General features: G+C 52.6%; 1 protein-coding gene across 1 annotated transcript in view; it reads right to left on the bottom strand.

The window, feature by feature from the left end:
* Positions 1-10,961, bottom strand: part of LOC140902934 (IgGFc-binding protein-like) — a 66,514-nt gene extending 55,553 nt beyond the window's left edge. Inside the window, exon 1 of the mRNA XM_073323516.1 lies at positions 10,790-10,961. Coding sequence (XP_073179617.1) covers positions 10,790-10,961 — 172 coding nt within the window. The remainder of the gene's footprint in view (positions 1-10,789) is intronic.
* Between the last annotated feature and the right edge of the window lie 9,802 nt (positions 10,962-20,763).

Raw genomic sequence — 20,763 nt, forward strand, 5'->3', positions numbered from 1 at the left:
CATTACTCCTCGTTCTGTCATCTGCTACCATTGAGAACAGTCTAGAGCCATCCTCTTTGGAACCCCCTTTCAGGTAGTTGAAAGCAGCTATCAAATCCCCCCTCATTCTTCTCTTCTGCAGACTAAACAATCCCAGCTCCCTCAGCCTCTCCTCATAACTCCTCATAACTCTCCCTTGGAGAAGAGGCCCTGTCCATTTGCTGGATCAGAAAGCATCAATTTTAACTCAGGCTATTTAACCGCAAGTCCTTTCTTTGTCTGTTTGTTCCTGGAGAATTCAGTTTGAACCAGTCTATGCAAGCATCTCTGCAGGTAGTAGCTCCCTGGAGGTGTTACAACTTGACTGAATTTGCCTAACCACCTCTCCCTGTTCTTAGTTCCTGGAGGGCTGTGGTTACCCTCCCCCATAGAATTAGGTACAATCCCTGGCCAACAATGACTGGAGAACAGCTAGTGTGATGCCAATTTTTTAAAAGGGATCCGGAGGTGATCCTGGTAATTACAGACTGGTAAGCCTGACTTCAGTACCAGGAAAACTGGTTGAAACTATAATAAAGAACAAAATTGTCAGACACATGGATGAACATAATTTGTTGGGGAAGAGTCAACATAGTTTTTGTAAAGGGAAATCATGCCTCATGAATCTTCTAGAATTTTTTGAGGGGTCAACAAGCATGTGGACTATGGGGATCCAGTGGATATAGTGTACTTAGATTTTCAGAAAGCCTTTGACAAGGTCCCTCACCAAAGGCTCTTAAGCAAAGTAAGCTGTCATGGGATAAGAGGGAAGGTCCTTTCATGGATTGTAACTGGTTAAAAGATCAGAAACAAATGGTAAGAACAAATGGTCAGTTTTCAGAACGGAGAGAGGTAAATAGTAGTGTCCCACAGGATCTGTACTGGGACCAGTCCTATTCAACATATTCATAAATGATCTGGGAAAAGGGTAGACAGTGAGGTGCCAAAATTTGCAGATGATACAAAACTACTCAAGATAGTTAAGTCCAAATCAGACTGCGAAGAGCTACAAAAGGATCTCTCAGAACTGGGTGACTGGGCAACAAAATGGCAGATAAATTCATTGTCGATACCTGCAAAGTAGTGCACATTGGGAAACATATTTTCAACTATACATGTAAAATGATGGGGTCTAAATTAGCTGCTGCTACTCAAGAAAGAGATCTTGGAGTCATAATGGACAGTTCTCTGAAAATGCCCACTCAATGTGCAGAGGCAGTCAAAAAAGAGAACAGAACATTGGGAATCATTAAGAAAGGGATAGATAATAAGATAGAAAATATCATATTGCTTCTATATACATACATGGTACACCCACGTCTTGAATACTGCATGCAGATGTAGTCTCACCATCTCAAAAAAGATATATTGGAATTGGAAGCGGTTCAGAAAAGGGCAACAAAAATTATTAGGGGTGTGGAACAGCTTCCATATGAGAAGAGATTAATAAGACTGGGACTTTTCAACTTGGAAAAGAGACGACTAAGAGAGGAAATGATTGAGGTCTATAAAATCAAGACTGGTGTGAAGAAAGTAAATAAGGAAGTGTTATTTACATCTTCTCATAACACAAGAATTAGGGGTCACCATATGAAATCAATAGGCAGCAGGTTTAAAGCAAACAAAAGAAAGTATTTTTTCACACAACGCACAGTCAGTCTGTGGAACTCTTTGCCAGAGGATCTTGTAAAGGCCAAGACTACAACAGGGTTTAAAAAAGAACTAGATACATTAATGGAGGACAGGTCCATCCATGGCTATTAGCCAGGATGGGCAAGGATGGTGTCCCTAGCCTCTGTTTGCCAGAAGCTGGGAATGGGCGACAGGGGATGGATCACTTGATGATTACCTGTTCTGTTCATTCCCACTGGGGCACCTGGCATTGGCCACTGTCGGAAGACAGGATACTGAGCTAGATGGACCTTTGGTCTGACCCAGAATGGCCACTCTTATGTTCTTATGTTCACAATGATACATAAACTTATTTAATTAGGTTTGCCCAGGATATTGCAGGAAATTGCCCTTGCCACAGTCAATAAATGTACTTACTGAATAAGAGTTCTGTGAAGCTCAGAAGCTTGTCTCTTCCACCAACAGAAGTTGGTCCAATAATATATATCACCTCACCTACCTTGTCTCTCTTGCAGTCAGTAAATGAGGAAGGGGAATGGCCAGAGATAAAGAGGGTGAAAACATTACAAAGTTCCCTGTGGAGTGCTGGTCTCTGCTGCTGTTGGAGGAGTTTTTGGACAGACTCTCCAATAAGTAACTCCTATTTCTCATATAATGTGGCTTGTTGGTAATTTTCAAAACGCTTCACAATCGTTGATGTGTTTATCCTCATAACCTGTGAGACAGGGCAGTGCCCTATTATCCCCACCAGAACAAATTACCTAGAGTTTGTGGAATCTCCATCATTGGAGGTTTATAAGAACAGATTAGACACACATCTGTCAGGGATGGTCTAAGTAATATTTAATCCTGCCTCAGTGCAGGGGACTGGATTAGATGACCTAGCAAAGTTCCTGTCCCTCATACGAGGGGGAAACTGAGGTGCAACACGGCTAAGTGACTTGTCTAAATCATGCAGGAAGTCTATGAAAAAGCAGGGAACTGTACCAAGGTCTCCACAAACCTAAGCCACTGCCTTAACCACTGGACAAGCCTTCCCCTATCCATGCTGTCCCCCAGTGTCTTCTGTCCCAGAGCAAACAGGAACACAGAGCGCTGTGGAATCTCACAGGTCCTGGGTGGTCCAGAGTGGTTGGTCAGTTCTAGGGAGAAGGGGAGGGGTAACCCCAACTGGATCTCCCACCTACCCCCTATAGTGCATCTGTAACCCACTGATGAGTGTGAGCTACAGACCTCACTCTATGCCATGCTCTACAGGCTATGAGTCTCTTATAGCCACCCACCACTGAACTCTGACTCTGGAGCTAAAGCTGTTGCAGGTCATGCTTTTCCCTCCTGAGGTTCCCATGTCAGCTCCCAGGATGTTGGCCCATCACACAGCCCGGACCTGCTTATCTTATCAGCTGCTATTTGAGCAGGGTGTCTCCCTGTCTCTCATGAAATGTTTGCCCAGCCAAATGGTGACTTGTGCCATAAAAAGCATGTTTATTACTCCACTGGTATGTTGCCTGGCGGTGCAACACCTCGCTCAGGGGATCTCTGCTCCAGCAATGGGGTGGGTGATTCTGTAGGGGGTGCTATGTAATGCATTCCCTGCACAAGCAACGGTGGGTGGCTGCTGCTGTTCTGGGTGTTGTCATCCTGTAATAGGGTTGTCAATTTTCTAATTTCTGAAAACCGGACCCCCACCCTCCCACCCCACATCTTCCCCCTAGGCTCCACTCCTCGCCAAGGTTTTTCCCCAGGTCCTGCCCATGCTCTGCCTCTTACCTTAGGCCCTGCCCCTGCTCCACCTCTTCCGTTGGGGCCCCACCCCTGCTTGCTCCTCTTGCCCCCCATCATTCACTGCTCTCTCCCCTCAACTCCAGCATGAGCAGCCCCAAGGGACTTGCAAGCCTCAGCTCCAGCAGGCTGCCTCATAGTGCAGGTCAAAAGAGCACTGTGGATGCACAGGAGCAACCAGGCAGCCCCCACATATGCAGTCCTATTGGCCTGACTGGAGCTTTCGCCCCACCACGGCGCATATGGAGCTAGGATGTGGCCCTCCTGCATGGCAGCCTCCCAGCTCCCTCTGCACTGCCTTCCCAGCAACCCCCTTCACAGCCCGCTCAAGCCCTTCCTGCCCTGGAGCTGCCTGAGAGCACAGCCGGGAGAAGCACTGGCTGGCTGGGCGAGCCCAGAGGTGACAGTACCGGGGTGAATCGGCTTCCCAAGGTGCAATTTAAAGGGCCTGCGGCTCCCAGCAGCGGCTGGAGCCCCCGGCCCTTTAAATTGCTGCCAGAACCCCCCTGCCGGAGCCCTGGGGTAGCGGTGGCGGGGCTGGGGTGGCGATTTATAGGGCCTGGGGCGGTAGGGGCAGCCAAGCCCTGGGCCCTTTAAATCGTCCCCGGAGCCCCGCCACCATTTCCCCAGGGCTCCGGCGGGCTCCGGGGATGATTTAAAGATCCCGGGGCGGTAGTGGCGACCGGAGCCCCGTCCCCGGAACCCTGCTGCCGGAGCCCCGGGGAAGCGGCGGTGGGGCTCTGGGGATGATTTAAAGGGCCCAGGGCTCCGGCCACCGCTACCGCTCAGGGCCCTTTAAACCACTGCCAGAGGCCCCGGCTGCTGCTGTTATCCCCCGGGGAGGGGGAAGGAGGCACTTGCCGGCACAGGGTGGGCCGGGGCTGGTTCTGACCTCCCCCAGCCCCACCCCTTCCGCCCGAGGCCCCACCGGCCCCAGCCCAGCCACGTACCATTAAGTCCCAAGACTTACTTTCACCCCTGGGCGAGCCCGAGTTCCTTCCCTCCCAGGGAACGTGCCATACCCACTGGGAATCCCGTACCCTGCTCGGCATGGGCTCCCGCACTGTCCTGTCACAGTCCCGCAAACCGTGCTCCTCAAAAGGCCGCCCAAGCCAGTGCATGTGTGCTGCTGCGGGAGCCACCTCTTCAGGGCTGGGTGACAAGCTGCACTTTCTGCACCACATCCTCCCACCCAGCCACGGTAAGTGGACTTTTAGTGTCTGGCCAGTACACCCATCCATCCTTACACAGCCCTCTAGCCAGCTATTCCTATACACCGTCTCTATTTATCCATCCTTCCCCTCATTCAGTTAAGTCCAAAGCTGACTGCAAAGAGTTACAAAGGGATCTCACAAAACTGGGTGAGTGGGCAGTAAAATGGCTGATGAAATTCAGTGTTGATGACTGCTAAGTAATGCACTTTAGAAAACGTAATCCCAACTATACATACAAAATGATGGGTTTCAGAGTAGCAGCCGTGTTAGTCTGTATTCGCAAAAAGGAAAGGAGGACTTGTGGCACCTTAGAGACTAACCAATTTATTTGAGCATGAGCTTTCGTGAGCTACAGCTCACTTCATCGGATGCATACTATGGAAAGTGTAGAAGATCTTTTTATAGACACACAAAGCATGAAAAAATACCTCCTCCCACCCCACTCTCCTGCTGGTAATAGCTTGTCTAAAGTGATCACTCTCCTTACAATGTGTATGATAATCAAGTTGGGCCATTTCCAGCACAAACCCAGGTTTTCTCATCCCCCCCCCCCCCCCCCCACACACACACACAAACTCACTCTCCTGCTGGTAATAGCTTATCCAAAGTGACCACTCTCCTTACAGTGTGTATGATAATCAAAGTGGGCCATTTCCAGCACAAATCCAGGGTTTAACAAGAACGTCCGAGGGGGGGGCGGGTAGGAAAAAACAAGGGGAAATAGGTTACCTTGCATAATGACTTAGCCACTCCCAGTCTCCTTTCAAGCCTAAGTTAATTGTATCCAATTTGCAAATGAATTCCAATTCAACAGTTTCTCGCTGGAGTCTGGATTTGAAGTTTTTTTGTTTTAAGATAGCGACCTTCATGTCTGTGATTGCGTGACCAGAGAGATTGAAGTGTTCTCTGACTGGTTTATGAATGTTATAATTCTTGACATCTGATTTGTGTCCATTTATTCTTTTATGTAGAGACTGTCCAGTTTGACCAATGTACATGGCATAGGGGCATTGCTGGCACATACCTTCAGATCAGCAGCACTGCTATGGGTACCCGCATGGCCCCACAGTATGCCAACATTTTTATGACTGACTTAGAACAATGCTTCCTCAGCTCTCGTCCCCTAACGCCCCTACTCTACTTGCGCTATATTGATGACATCTTCATCATCTGGACCCATGGAAAAGAAGCCCTTGAGGAATTCCACCATGATTTCAACAATTTCCATCCCACCATCAACCTCAGCCTGGTCCAGTCCACACAAGAGATCCACTTCCTGGACACTACAGTGCTAATAAACGATGGTCATATAAACACCACCCTATACCGGAAACCTACTGACCGCTATTCCTACCTACATGCCTCCAGCTTTCACCCTGACCACACCACACGATCCATCGTCTACAGCCAAGCTCTGCAATACAACCGCATTTGCTTCAACACCTCAGACAGAGACAAACACCTACAAGAGCTCTATCAAGCATTCTTACAACTACAATACCCACCTGCAGAAGTGAAGAAACAGATTGATAGAGCCAGAAGGGTTCCCAGAAGTCTCCTACTACAGGACAGGCCTAACAAAGAAAATAACAGAACGCCACTAGCCGTCACCTTCAGCCCCCAACTAAAACCCCTCCAACGCATTATTAAGGATCTACAACCTATCCTGAAGGATGACCCAACACTCTCACAAATCTTGGGAGACAGGCCAGTCCTTGCCTACAGACAGCCCCCCAACCTGAAGCAAATACTCACCAGCAACCACATACCATACAACAGAACCACTAACCCAGGAACCTATCCTTGCAACAAAGCCTGTTGCCAACTGTGCCCACATATCTATTCAGGGGACACCATCACAGGGCCTAATCACATCAGCCACACTATCAGAGGCTCGTTCACCTGCACATCCACCAATGTGATATATGCCATCATGTGCCAGCAATGCCCCTCTGCCATGTACATTGGGCAAACTGGACAGTCTCGACATAAAAGAGTAAATGGACACAAATCAGATGTCAAGAATTATAACATTCATAAACCAGTCGGAGAACACTTCAATCTCTCTGGTCACGCGATTAACTTAGGCTTGAATAGAGACTGGGAGTGGCAAAGTCATTATGCAAAGTAACCTATTTCCCCTTGTTTTTTCCTACCCCACCCCCCCCCCGACGTTCTTGTTAAACCCTGGGTTTGTGCTGGAAATGGCCCACCTTGATTATCATACACATTGTAAGGAGAGTGGTCACTTTAGATAAGCTATTACCAGCAGGAGAGTGGGTTTGTCGAGGGGGGGGGGGAGTGAGAAAACCTGGATTTGTGCTGAAAATGGCCCAACTTGATTATCATACACATTGTAAGGAGAGTGATCACTTTAGATAAACTATTACCAGCAGGAGAGTGGGGTGGGAGGAGGTATTGTTTCATGCTTTGTGTGTATATAAAAAGATCTTCTACACTTTCCACAGTATGCATCCGATGAAGTGAGCTGTAGCTCACGAAAGCTTATGCTCAAATAAATTGGTTAGTCTCTAAGGTGCCACAAGTACTCCTTTTTTTTATACAAAATGATGGGATCTAAATTAGCTGTTACTACTCAGGAAAGAGATCTTGGAGTCATTGTGGGTAGTTCTCTGAAAACATCTACTCACATACAGCAGCAGCCAAAAAAGCTAACAGCACATTAGGAACCACTGGGAAAGGGATAAATAGTAAGACAGTAAGTAGAATCATAGAATCATAGAATATCAGAGTTGGAAGGGACCTCAGGAGGTCATCTAGTCCAACCCCCTGCCCAGAGCAGGACCAATCCCCAACTAAATCATCCCAGCCAGGGCTTTGTCAAGCCTGACCTTAAAAACTTCTAAGGGTATGTCTACACTACGAACTTAGGTCAAATGTATAGAAGTCGGTTTTCAATTAAGGTGAGCTATTATCAGCAGGAGAAAAAAACCTTTTGTAGTGATAATCAGGATGGCACATCTCCAACGGTTGATTATCACTACAAAAGGTTTTTTTCTCCCCTGATAATAGCTCACCTTAATTGATCACTCTGGTTATAGTGTGTTTGGCAACACCCATTGTTTCATGTTCTCTGTGTGTATACACACATCTCACGACTGTATTTTCCACTGCATGCGTCCGATGAAGTGGGTTTTAGCCCACGAAAGCTTATGCTCAAATAAATTTTTTAGTCTGTAAGGTGCCACAAGTCCTCCTCATTCTTTTTGCTGTTCTTTAATTTGTTTTTGTCAAAATTTAAATCAACTCTTAGGTGATGGGCTAAGATTGGTGGAAAATATTATTTTGTTAAAATGAGTGATTAAGGTATAGCTAAGCAGGACTCAAGTTTCATTATAAAAACAAGGGTCCAAAAGGAAGTTTTTTGGGAACTCACTCCAGGACACAACCCAATCAGAGCTGCCAGATGTCAACACCCTGCCAACCATATTATGCAGAAGCTGGAGTCCCCAGATGATCTAATCATGACTGGTATTCAAGAAAAGTTTGTCTGCCTTATTGGGAGTGGTGACCATTGTATGTTTAACAGGCATATTCTGGTTTGGTAACTGTTAATAAATAGATGTTAAGGGTATTACTGTGTAAGGCTCTTTCACTGGTAAAAGGTCCCTCAACCCCCGAGAAGGTTACACACTGAGCCCAGGACAGGTAAGGTTTGGGACTTAAATTGACTGGGTTTCGCCCCATGCCCAGGACAGGAGAGGGTGGAGTGCCTAAATTAACTGGGTTAGGCCTTGAGCCCGAGGTAGGGTAAAGGTCGGGTGCTCTAGATTCTGCGGTTAACAACAGGTCCTGGACTATATAGATCTCTGCTATGTTCCTGTCTGGCAATTCCTGCACTTCTTTGTGTGATAGCAGATAAAACTCTCTATGGTGCTCTTGTGCTAGTCTACACACTGGTGGAAATAGCAGCAGGGTCCAGAACAGGAGAGAGAAGACCAGCCAGATGGTCTCTAGACATCACTAAAAGAAAAATGGATGAAAAGAGTTAGCCAGCCTGCTTCAGGATGGAAATTCCACATCTTTGTGCAACATGAACCCTTTACAATTCACTTCTAGAGATTGCAAGGCCAGCAGGGGACATTAGACTATCCAGTCGGACCTCCTGGATAACACAGGCCAGAGAATTTTGCCTCATAATTCATGCAGCGGAGAGAATTGTTCTTTCTTGTTACAAAGTTGACCTGACATGGTTGAATTATAGTGTATCTTTTATAAAGACTTTCAGTCTTGATTGGCAGTTTCCAAGTGACAGCAAGTCTACTCAGCCCTGTGGGATGCTGTTCCAAAAACTAATCGCCCACGCTGTGAAAAATGCGTCTTATTTAGAACCAGAATTTTTCTAATTTCAGTTTCCAGCCACTGAATTTTGCTCTGCTGCATTAAAGAGGCTTTTGGTGGAGTTAGTTGAAAGATGATTCCCCCCCCACGCCCCGCACGCACACACGCACACACAAATATTTGGTGGAAATTTTTGATTTTCTTTCATCAGAAAATTAAAGGCCACCCCACCCCACCCCACCCCACATTGATTTTTCTTCTTTTCAGCAGATTTTAGCAAAAACATTTTCAGCATTTCTCTGCCGAAAATGTGCATGGAGGGTTGTTACGATGACATGATAACATGAGAGGGAGTGAGAGCAAGAGAAAGAGAGAGAAAGGGTAGGTACTGCCCAGGGTTTATAAAACTAGCCATTGAAGCATCCCACCCACGGAGAGTCACTGCTCTGCTCTGTTTGAACAAGCAACATCTGCGGAGCCACTCACCACCCAGAGAAGAGATCTGGTGGGTTAGAGCAGTGGGGGCTGGGAGTCAGGACTCCTGGGTTCTACCCCCAGCTCTGGGAGGAGGAGTGGTCTGGATTTCAGACTTTGCTGCTACATCGCTATTCATCTGTGCACAAATCACATCACCTGTTCAGACCCAAAAACTCCCCTCCAGGGCATTTAGGAGGCTGGATTCCCTATGTTCGAGCTGCCCAGATCAGACTCGGGTGAATGAGCTTCCTGCACCTGTACCTCAGGCTGTTCTAACGTGGCCCCTTCTTACCCAGGTCATCTTGTTCCTTCCCATAGCAGAAAATGTGGACACAAGAACAAATGGCTATAAACTGGCCATCAGGAAGTTTAGACTTGAAATTAGATGAAGGTTTCTCACCATTTTAGCCTGCAGAAGAGAAGAATGAGGGGGGATTTGATAGCTGCTTTCAACTACCTGAGAGGTGGTTCCAGAGAGGATGGTTCTAGACTATTCTCAGTGGTGGAAGAGGACAGGACAAGGAGTAATGGTCTCAAGTTGCAGTGGGGGAGGTTTAGGTTGGATATTAGGAAAAATTTTTTCACTAAGAGGGTGGTGAAACACTGGAATGCGTTGCCTAGGGAGGTGGTGGAATCTCCTTCCTTAGAAGTTTTTAAGGTCAGGCTTGACAAAGCCCTGGCTGGGATGATTTAATTGGGGTTGGTCCCGCTTTGAGCAGGGGGTTGGACTAGATGACCTTCTGGGGTCCCTTCCAACCCTGATATTCTATGATTCTATGATTCTATGATCAGAGGAGTGAAGTTCTGGAACAGCCTTCCAAGGGGAGGAGTGGGGGCAAAAGACCTATCTGGCTTCAAGACTAAGCTTGATAAGTTTATGGAGGGGATGGTATGATGGGATAGCCTAATTGTGGCAGTTAATTGATCTTTGACTATTAGAGGTAAATATGCCCAATGGCCTGTGATGGGACACTAGATAGGGTGGGATCTGAGTTACTACAAAGAATTCTTTCCTGGGTGTCTGGCTGGTGAGTCTTGCCCACATGCTCAGGATTTAGCTGATCGCCATATTTGGGGTCGGGAAGGAATTTTCCTCCAGGGCAGATTGGAAGAGGCCCTGGAGGTTTTTCGCCTTCCTCTGGAGGTCAGGGGTCACTTGCTGGAGGATTCTCTGCTTCTTGAAGTCTTTAAACCACAATTTGAGGACTTCAATAGCTCAGATACAGGTCAGGGGTTTGTTCCAGGAGTGGGTGGGTGAGATTCTGTAGCCTGCGTTGTGTGGGAGGTCAGACTAGAGGATCGTAATGGTCCCTTCTGACCTTAAAGTCTATGATTCTATGATTCATTGCTCCCAGCCTCCAGACCATCCCCACTGCCCTCTCTGATGTCCACCACCACCTTGAACCAATAGGCGTCTCTGTCGTCGCAGAGCAAAGCCACCTCATAGGCCCTGCTGCAGAGGGCTTCCCCAGTGGCGCCATCAAAGGAGGTGAGCCAGGCTCCTGGGGCCAGCATGCACTGACCTTCCCACTTCATGCAGCCGTGCACCTGTCCTGGAGCATGCAGGCCTATCTGGCACAGCAGTTATGTTCCTCTCAGATGAGCCCACCTGCAACGTAGCAGGTGCATTTCTCAGGGCAGTCACTGGACATAACGCTCTCCACAGCCTGAAGGGAAATTCTCAGACAAACTACGTCATGAACACAATGAGAACAGCCACGGGATGGGCAGCAACTGACCATCGGCTATCACTATTGTTACAAGCGTTTGTACTTCAGTGCCCTCCAAGGCCACCACCTAGATCTGGGCCTCACAACGCTTGGTGCTGCACAAAGTGAGAGACAGTCCGTGCCCTGAAGAGCTCAGAATCTGAAAGTGGGAGAGGAAACCGAGGCACAAAGTGGGGAAGCAGTTTTCCCAGTGTCACACAACAGATTGGTGAAACAGGCTGTGTTGCCACCACGCTGGCCTTGCTGCACCTTCACTGGACATTTGTGGGTGTACCTCAGGGGGAAAAGCCCAAACCCCTGACTGATATTGCTATGCCAGTGTTAGTTTTAAGTGAAGACTTGGCCACAGCTGGGAAAGGAGCCCACAGGTGCAGGTTGCTTCCTACAATCGTCTGGGTCTGTCTCACTGAATCAATTCCCTGCAAATGCAGGGACCTCGACCAGTGGTTGCACCCCAGTGTCCCCGGCTCTCTGCCAGTGGCACAGAGCAGCTTAGTCTCCAGAGGGCTGCAATAATTGAGTCTACTGTAACTGGGTCAGGTTTAGCAGCCTCTGATGTTCGGGGGAGAAACAAGATGAAGCCCTAATTCCCGGTGCCCCCAGTAGGGCTGAAGCCCGGAGGTGCAGGGCTGAAGCCCCAATCCCTGACGTCCCCCGGGAGGCATGGGGCTGAATCTCGAAGCCCCGAGCCCTGGTGCTCCCTGGGGGGCAAAAGCCCTGAGCCCGTGGGCAGAGCTGGGGACATGGAGGGCATTGCCCCCCTCAGAAACCACAGTGCAAGAGCATGGCAGTCGCGATGGCAGCTCCACACCTCCCGCCTCATCTCCTCTCCCTGCCCCCGGCCAGGTTGGAGGTGGGAAGCCGGAGCCGGGCAGTGCCGGGCAGCTGCTGCTCTGGCTGGTGCCATGGAGCAGCCCGCAGCAGCGTTCCTTCCTCCCCTGCTGGTGCTCCAGGTTGAAGCTGCTCCTCAGCTCCCAGCCCCTTTTCTGCCGCAGAGGCAGCTGCTAAGAGCCCCCCAGCTTGGGAGACCCGGCTCTGTGGCTGGCAGACCCCGCCGGGAACAGGGACCACAGGGGAGCCCTCCCAGCACACAGCCCCTAGTGCCCCTCTCCATGGCTGGCAGGTGAAGCGCCGGCTGTGGGAGGCTACCCCCAGCCCCGCCCCTACCGCCCGAGGGCCCGCCGGAGCCAAGCCCTGCCACCGCGGCCACCGGCCCAGTCCCGCAGCTACTCCCCAGCCCCAAAGGAGCACTGGGAGGGCAGGCGGTGCGCGACCCAAGAGCACTGGGGGCTGGACTCAGAGCTGGGAGCACTACTGGACCTGCAGCCGCAGCAGGGAGCGTCACGGCAGGGGCCGGGGTCACACCTGGCTGTTTGGGGAGGCAACACCTCCCCCTGTCTATGCGACCCGCCACCCATGCCCCTCTCCCTGCACCATGAGCTACCCCCTGCCTGCACCCAGCCCCTAGTGCCCCTCTCCCTGCACCCTGAGCTACCCCCTGCCTGCACCCAGCCCCTAGTGCCCCTCTCCCTGCACCCTGAGCTACCCCCTGCCTGCACCCAGCCCCTAGCGCCCCTCTCCCTGCACCCTGAGCTACCCTCTGCCTGCACCCAGCCCCTAGTGCCCCTCTCCCTGCACCCTGAGCTACCCCCTGCCTGCACCCAACCCCTAGTGCCCCTCTCCCTGCACCCGCAGCTACCCCCTGCCTGCACCCAACCCCTAGTGCCCCTCTCCCTGCACCCGCAGCTACCCCCTGCCTGCACCCAACCCCTAGTGCCCCTCTCCCTGCACCCTGAGCTACCCCCTGCCTGCACCCAGCCCCTAGTGCCCCTCTCCCTGCACCCTGAGCTACCCCCTGCCTGCACCCAGCCCCTAGTGCCCCTCTCCCTGCACCCTGAGCTACCCCCTGTGAGGATGTGAGGCAGTAGGGAGGGGGGAGCGTTGACCTGGGAATGTGCCCTGGAGATGGGAGACCTGAGAGCCTGTCACCTGAGCCAGGAGGGGGAGGGGGAGGGGGAGGGGGAGGTGACACCTCTGCCAGGAATGTGGACCGAGGCTCCACCAGGGAACCTGCTGGGGGGGTTTAGTTTCAGTTTGGGGCTGGGTGGAGGAACACAGGGAACCCCAGGGCTGGGGTCTAAGCTCCCTGGTCCCCCAGAAGGACTTGACTGAGGGGTCCTGGGTGTACCCACAAGCTCTGTTTTGGACTGTGTTCCTGTTGTCTAATAAACCTTTTGTTTTACTGGCTGGCTGAGAGTCTCAGTGAATCCCGGGAAGAGGGGTGCAGGGCCTGGACTCCCCCACACTTCGTGACAACTGGTGGCAGAGGTGGGATCTACTGCACCCCCTGAACGGCGCTTCCTGCAGTAAGTGACTGGGGAACAGTAAAACGAAGGGGGATTGACGGGGACCAGGCGTGCTGAAGAGTCAGAGGGAGATGGTTCCAGGGCGCGGTTAACCCCTGGGAGTGTGTGACCAGAAAGAAGAACTTTTGCAGTAACAGGGTCCCCCGGGGGATTGCAGCGAGCGGTCCCAGGGGCGGAGGAGTCTGCAGCTTGACCCTGACAAAGAGGTGGTGACCTCAAGAAGGACTGGCACACTAGGGGCTTTTCCTGGAAACCGTGGAAAGCTGCCCGGCCTGCGAGTGGCCAGCAGGGAGATGTACGCTAAACGCGTTAGGAGCGACCTGGTGGAGCTGTGCAGGCAGAGGGGGTTGCGCATCGGGAGGTCCACCAAGGAACAGCTGATTGCCCAGTTGGAGGAGAGGGATCACTTGGATGACCCGATCCCTGTCCCGGAGGGAAGCCGCCCGGTGGACGCAGCGTGGGCCCTGGGGCCTGACCGGGCTGGGAGGGGTCAGACTGCTGCCGAGGACATCCTGAGACCCTTCCTACCTAGGCCTGGGGGAGGGGTTGGGGGAAGCCCAGCGAATACCGAGGGCACCCTGACCCCAGCAGCCAGCAGGGGATCCTCCCGGCGGAGCTCCCCATCGCTGGAGCGGATGCGGCTGAAATGGGAGAGGGAGATGAAAATGAGGGAGCTGGAGGATCATGAAAAACAGCGTCAACATGAGGAGAAACAATGTCAACATGAGCAGGAGGAGAAGGAGAGGAAGTGTCAGGAGAAGGAGAAACAAAGGCCGCATGAACTGGAGCTGGCCAGGCTGAGGAGCAGGGGGGCCCCAGCTGCGGTGAGTGCGGGGGGACCCAAGACTGCAAGGAGCTTTGATAAGTGCTTCCTGGCCCAGCGGAAGGAGGGGGAGGACATGGATAGCTTCCTGACGGCCTTTGAGAATGCCTGCAAGATGCACAGGGTTGACCCTGCAGACAGGCTCCAGTTCCTCACCCCTTTACTGGACCCCAAAGCCGTGGAGGTGTACAGCCAAATGACAGGGGCGGAGGAGGGGACTATGAACTGTTCAAACAGGCCCTGCTCCGTGAATTTGGGCTGAGATGTACCGGAGAAGGTTCCGGAGTCAGCGTAAAACGCCTGAGGTCACCTACCTACAACTGGTCAACCGGATGCAGGGATATGCCCGCAAGTGGACAGCTGGGGCCCAAGCTAAAGAGGACCTGCTTGACCTAATCGTACTGGAGCAACTGTATGAACAGTGCCCTTCCGACCTGAGGCTGTGGTTGGTGGACAAAAAGCTCGAGAACCCCCAGCACGCAGGGCAGCTGGCCGACGAGTTTCTGAACAGTCGGTCAGGGGGTAGCCGGGAGGAGTCCCAAAAGGACAGCCCCCCCCCCCCCCCCGCTGCAGAGAGAGAGTCACCATGGGGCCTCCCAGCGGGGAAATAGGGAGAACCCCCTCCAAAGGGGAACGCCTGGCGTCGGGCCCCTCCGACCCGCTCGAGGGGACCAACGTGACCTGAGCTGCTATCACTGTGGCCAGAGAGGCCACGTACGGTCCCAGTGCCCCAGGCTCAGGGACAAACTGAGCAGACCCAACCTACCCAGGGTTAACTGGGTAGGGACTCAGCTGGACGAGGGGCAGATGACCCAGGAAAGGGGGGCTACCAGTTTACCACCTGCGCAGGAGGAAAGAGTACCCCAGGCCAGCTCCGCCAGAGGGCTGGAGGCTCTGGACTCAGGGTGCTCGGTTTACAGGGTGGGCGTGGGGCTGTCCCTCCGGAGAGAGTGCCTTGTTCCCCTGGAGGTGGATGGGAGGAAGGTCAATGGATACTGGGATACGGGCGCGGAGGTGACGCTGGCCCAGCCCGAGGTGGTGACCCCAGATCGGGTGGTGCCCAACACCTACCTGACCCTGACAGGGGTGGGCGGGACCCCATTTAAGGTGCCTGTGGCAAGGGTACACCTGAAATGGGGGGCCAAGGAGGGCCCCAAAGATGTGGGGGTACACCACCATTTGCCCACTGAAGTTTTGATGAGGGGAGACCTAGAGGACTGGCCAAGCAAGCCCCAGACCACCTTAGTTGTGACCCATAGCCAGAGCCGGCGAGGGGCACTGTGCCCTGACCTTGGGGAGGGTACCACACCGGAGGTGCAGGACCCTACCTTGGTGGGAAGGGAGCGCCGAGGGGCACAGCTCAGAGAGGCTGAGGCCTCAGACCTGGCCACTGAGGGGGAACTGGGCCCCATCCCTTCCCCAGCCGCTGAGTTCCAGGCCGAGTTGAGGAAAGATCCCTCCTTGTGGAAGCTCAGGGACCTGGCCGACCTCAGTGTGGGACGGACCATGAGGAGAGGCTGCCAGGAGAGGTTCCTGTGGGAGAGGGGGTTCCTGTACAGAGAATGGGCTCCCACAAGGGAAGTAGAGTCCTGTGGGATCAGGAGGCAGCTGGTGGTCCCCCAGAAATATCGCCGCAAGCTCCTGTACCTGGCCCATGACATCCCCCTCACAAGGCACCAGGGAATCCGGCGCACCCGGCAGAGGTTGCTACAGAACTTTTACTGGCCCGGGGTCTTTACCACGGTCCGACAGTATTGCCAATCCTGTGACCCCTGTCAGAGGGTGGGGAAAGCGGCTTTGAGACCTTTGCCCATCATAGAGGAGCCTTTCCAGAAGGTGGCCATGGACATCGTGGGGCCTCTCAGCAAGATGACCCGGTCGGGGAAGAAATACATTCTGGTGGTGGTAGATTTCGCCACCCGCTACCCCGAGGCAGTGCCCTTAGCTTCAATGGAAGAAGACACTGTGGCAGATGCGCTCCTGACCATTTTCAGCCGAGTGGGGTTCCCCAAGGAAGTCTTGACAGACCAAGGCTCCAACTTCATGTCGGCCCTGCTCCGGTGCTTGTGGGAGAAATGTGGGGTCCGGCACGACTGGGCCTCAGCTTATCACCCCCAGTCCAATGGGCTGGTGGAGAGGTTTAACGGGACGCTAAAGATGATGCTGAAAACCTTTATGAACCAGCACCCACAGGATTGGGACAAGTACTTACCTCACCTGCTGTTCGCGTACAGGGAGGTGCCCCAGGAGTCTACCGGATTTTCGCCTTTCAAACTGTTATATGGAAGGAGGGTGAGGGGCCCCCTGGACCTGATGAGAGACGAGTGGGAAGGGAGGGCCACTCCCAATGGAGAGTCAGTGGTGGAGTATGTCCTGATCTTCCGAGAGAGACTGGCTGAACTCATGGGCCTGGCCAGGGAGAATCCAGAGGAAGCAGATGGTCTGGTAGGACCGCACGGCGCGGGCCTGTGCCTACGCCACCAGGGATCAGGTGATGGTTCTGTCATAAATATAAAGGGAAGGGTAAACCCTTTTGAAATCCCTCCTGGCCAGGGGAAAGCTCCTCTCACCTGTAAAGGGTTAAGAAGCTAAAGGTAACCTCGCTGGCACCTGACCAAAATGACCAATGAAGAGACAAGATACTTTCAAAAGCTGGGAGGAGGGAGAGAAACAAAGGGTCTGTGTCTGTCTGTATGCTGGTTTCTGCCAGGGATAGACCAGGAATGGAGCCTTAGAACTTTTAGTAAGTAATCTAGCTAGGTATGTGTTAGATTATGATTTCTTTAAATGGTCTATTCAGCACAATTCTTTTCTCAGCCATTTAAAGAAATCATAATCTAACACATACCTAGCTAGATTACTTACTAAAAGTTCTAAGGCTCCATTCCTGGTCTATCCCTGGCAGAAACCAGCATACAAACAGACACAGACCCTTTGTTTCTCTCCCTCCTCCCAGCTTTTGAAAGTATCTTGTCTCCTCATTGGTCATTTTGGTCAGGTGCCAGCGAGGTTACCTTTAGCTTCTTAACCCTTTACAGGTGAGAGGAGCTTTCCCCTGGCCAGGAGGGATTTCAAAGGGGTTTACCCTTCCCTTTATATTTATGACAGGTTCTCATCCCCGTGAGAAAGAACAAACTACAGGCCGCCTGGGAGGGCTCTTTCAAGGTCATCAAGCAGCTCAATGTGGTAAACTATGTGGTGGAGCTGTCGAACCGGGCGCACCACCGCCGGGTGTACCATGTGAATATGATGAAGCCATATTATGCCAGGGGGAATGTGGTGTTGGCCATGTGTGGACAGTGGGAAGAGCAGGGAGATGACCCTTTAGTAGATCTATTCCCTGGGACCAGAGCTGGTCCCCCCCTGGAAACAATTCCCCTCTCGGATCAGCTAACCCCTACCCAGCAAGCTGAGGTCAGGGGGGTGCTGCATCCGTACCGACAGCTGTTTTCCAACCAGCCTGGACACACTAATCTGACTGTCCACCGGGTGCAGATGGGGTTGCACCCGCCGATAAAATGCTCCCCCTTCCAAGTCACAGGGAAAACTGCTCAGGACCTGGAAAGAGAGGTCCGGGACATGCTGGCTTTGGGGGTGATCCAGCCATCGGCCAGCCCTTGGGCCTCGCCGGTGGTGCTGGTCCCCAAAAAGGATGGGTTGGTCCGGTTCTGTGTGGACTATCGGAAGCTCAATGCCATCACTGTATCTGATGCCTACCCCATGCCCAGGACGGACAAGCTCCTAGACAAGCTGGGAGGAGCTCGGTACCTTACCACTATGGACCTTACAAAGGGCTACTGGCAAGTGCCACTGGATGCAGATGCCCGGCTGAAATCGGCCTTTATCACCCCTCTGGGGCTCTATGAGTTCCTGACCCTGCCTTTCGGCCTCAAGGGAATGCCGGCCACCTTCCAGCGCCTAGTGGACCAGCTCCTGAGGGGGATGGAGAGTTTTGCCGTGGCGTATATTGATGACATCTGTGTCTTTAGCCAGACCTGGGAGGACCACGTGTCCCAGGTTAGACAAGTGCTGGACCGACTCCAGGGGGCTGGGCTGACTGTAAAAGCTAGAAACTAGAGCCCTATCTCTTTGGGTAACACTTCACCGTGTACACCGACCACTCTCCCCTGACCTGGCTGCACCAGATGAAAGGAGCCAATGCCAAACTCCTGAGATGGAGCCTGCTCCTGCAGGATTATGACATGGACGTGGTCCACGTGAAGGGAAGTGCCAGCCTGATAGCGGATGCGCTGTCCCGGAGAGGGGGCCCCGAACTTCCCCAGGTCACTGGTCACAGTGACCCCGCTCAGTTCAGTCTCGAAGGGGGGAGAGATGTGACGGTGTGACGCAGCAGGGAGGGGGGAGTGTTGACCTGGGAATGTGCCCTGGGGATGGGAGACCTGAGAGCCTGTCACCTGAGCCAGGAGGAGGAAGGGGAGGGGGAGGTGACACCTCTGCCCAGGAATGTGGACCGAGGCTCCACCAGGGAACCTGCTGGGTGGGTTTAGTTTCAGTTTGGGGCTGGGTGGAGGAACACAGGGAACCCCAGGGCTGGGGTCTAAGCTCCCTGGTCCCCCAGAAGGACTTGACTGAGGGGTCCTGGGTGTACCCACAAGCTCTGTTTGAGACTGTTTTCCTGTTGTCCAATAAACCTTCCGTTTTACTGGCTGGCTGAGAGTCTCAGTGAATCTCGGGAAGAGGGGTGCAGGTCCTGGACTCCCCCACACTCCGTGACACCCCCTGCCTGCACAGCCCCTAGCGCCCCTCTCCCTGCACCCGCAGCTACCCCCTGCCTGCATCCAGCCCCTAGTGCCCCTCTCCCTGCACCCTGAGCTACCCCCTGCCTGCACCCAGCCCCTAGTGCCCCTCTCCCTGCACCCTGAGCTACCCCCTGCCTGCACCCAGCCCCTAGTGCCCCTCTCCCTGCACCCTGAGCTACCCCCTGCCTGCACCCAGCCCCTAGTGCCCCTCTCCCTGCACCCGCAGCTACCCCCTGCCTGCACCCAGCTCCTAGCGCCCCCCCTGCACCCGCAGCTACCCCCTGCCTGCACCCAGCCCCTAGCGCCCCCCCTGCCCCCGCAGCTACCCCCTGCCTGCACCCAGCCCCTAGTGCCCCTCTCCCTACACCCTGAGCTATACCCTCCAGCATGCACCCAGCCACGAGCTACCCCTTTCCCTGTAGCCTGAGCTATCCCCTGTCCACACCCAGCCCCTAACCACCCTCCTCCCTGCACTCAGCCACCCCGTATGCACACAGCCCCTATCTACCCCTTCCCTGCACCCTAAGCTGTTTTCAAACTTTTTGAGCTAAGCCTCCCACCTTTGAGTTATAATTTTTCATTGCACGCCCCCTCCCCCGCCCCTACAACTCAGACAGGCTGGGTGACCAGAACATCTGGGGGGGGGGGGTAGGAAAAAACAAGAGGAAATAGGCTACCTTGTATAATGACTTAGCCACTCCCAGTCTCTATTTAAGCCTAAATTAATAGTATCCAATTTGCAAATGAATTCCAATTCAGCAGTTTCTTGCTGGAGTCTGGATTTGAAGTTTTTTTGTTTTAAGATAGCAACCTTCATGTCTGTGATTGCGTGACCAGAGAGATTGAAGTGTTCTCCGACTGGTTTATGAATGTTATAATTCTTGACATCTGATTTGTGTCCATTTATTCTTTTACGTAGAGACTGTCCAGTTTGACCAATGTACATGGCAGAGGGGCATTGCTGGCACATGATGGCATATATCACATTGGTGGATGTGCAGGTGAACGAGCCTCTGATAGTGTGGCTGATGTTATTAGGCCCTGTGATGGTGTCCCCTGAATAGATATGTGGGCACAATTGGCAACGGGCTTTGTTGCAAGGATAAGTTCCTGGGTTAGTGGTTCTGTTGTGTGGTATGTGGTTGTTGGTGAGTATTTGCTTCAGGTTGCGGGGCTGTCTGTAGGCAAGGACTGGCCTGTCTCCCAAGATTTGTGAGAGTGTTGGGTCATCCTTTAGGATAGGTTGTAGATCCTTAATAATGCGTTGGAGGGGTTTTAGTTGGGGGCTGAAGGTGACGGCTAGTGGCGTTCTGTTATTTTCTTTGTTAGGCCTGTCCTGTAGTAGGTAACTTCTGGGAACTCTTCTGGCTCTATCAATCTGTTTCTTTACTTCAGCAGGTAGGTATTGTAGTTGTAAGAAAGCTTGACAGAGATCTTGTAAGTGTTTGTCTCTGTCTGAGGGGTTGGAGCAAATGCGGTTGTATCGCAGAGCTTGGCTGTAGACGATGGATCATGTGGTGTGGTCAGGGTGAAAGCTGGAGGCATGCAGGTAGGAATAGCGGTCAGTAGGTTTCTGGTATAGGGTGGTGTTTACGTGACCATTGTTTATTATTATTTATTATTATTTTTCCTACACCCCCCCCCCCCCAGATGTTCTGG

This window comes from Lepidochelys kempii, chromosome 24 (assembly GCF_965140265.1).
Source record: "Lepidochelys kempii isolate rLepKem1 chromosome 24, rLepKem1.hap2, whole genome shotgun sequence".
Taxonomy (NCBI): Eukaryota; Metazoa; Chordata; order Testudines; family Cheloniidae; genus Lepidochelys; species Lepidochelys kempii.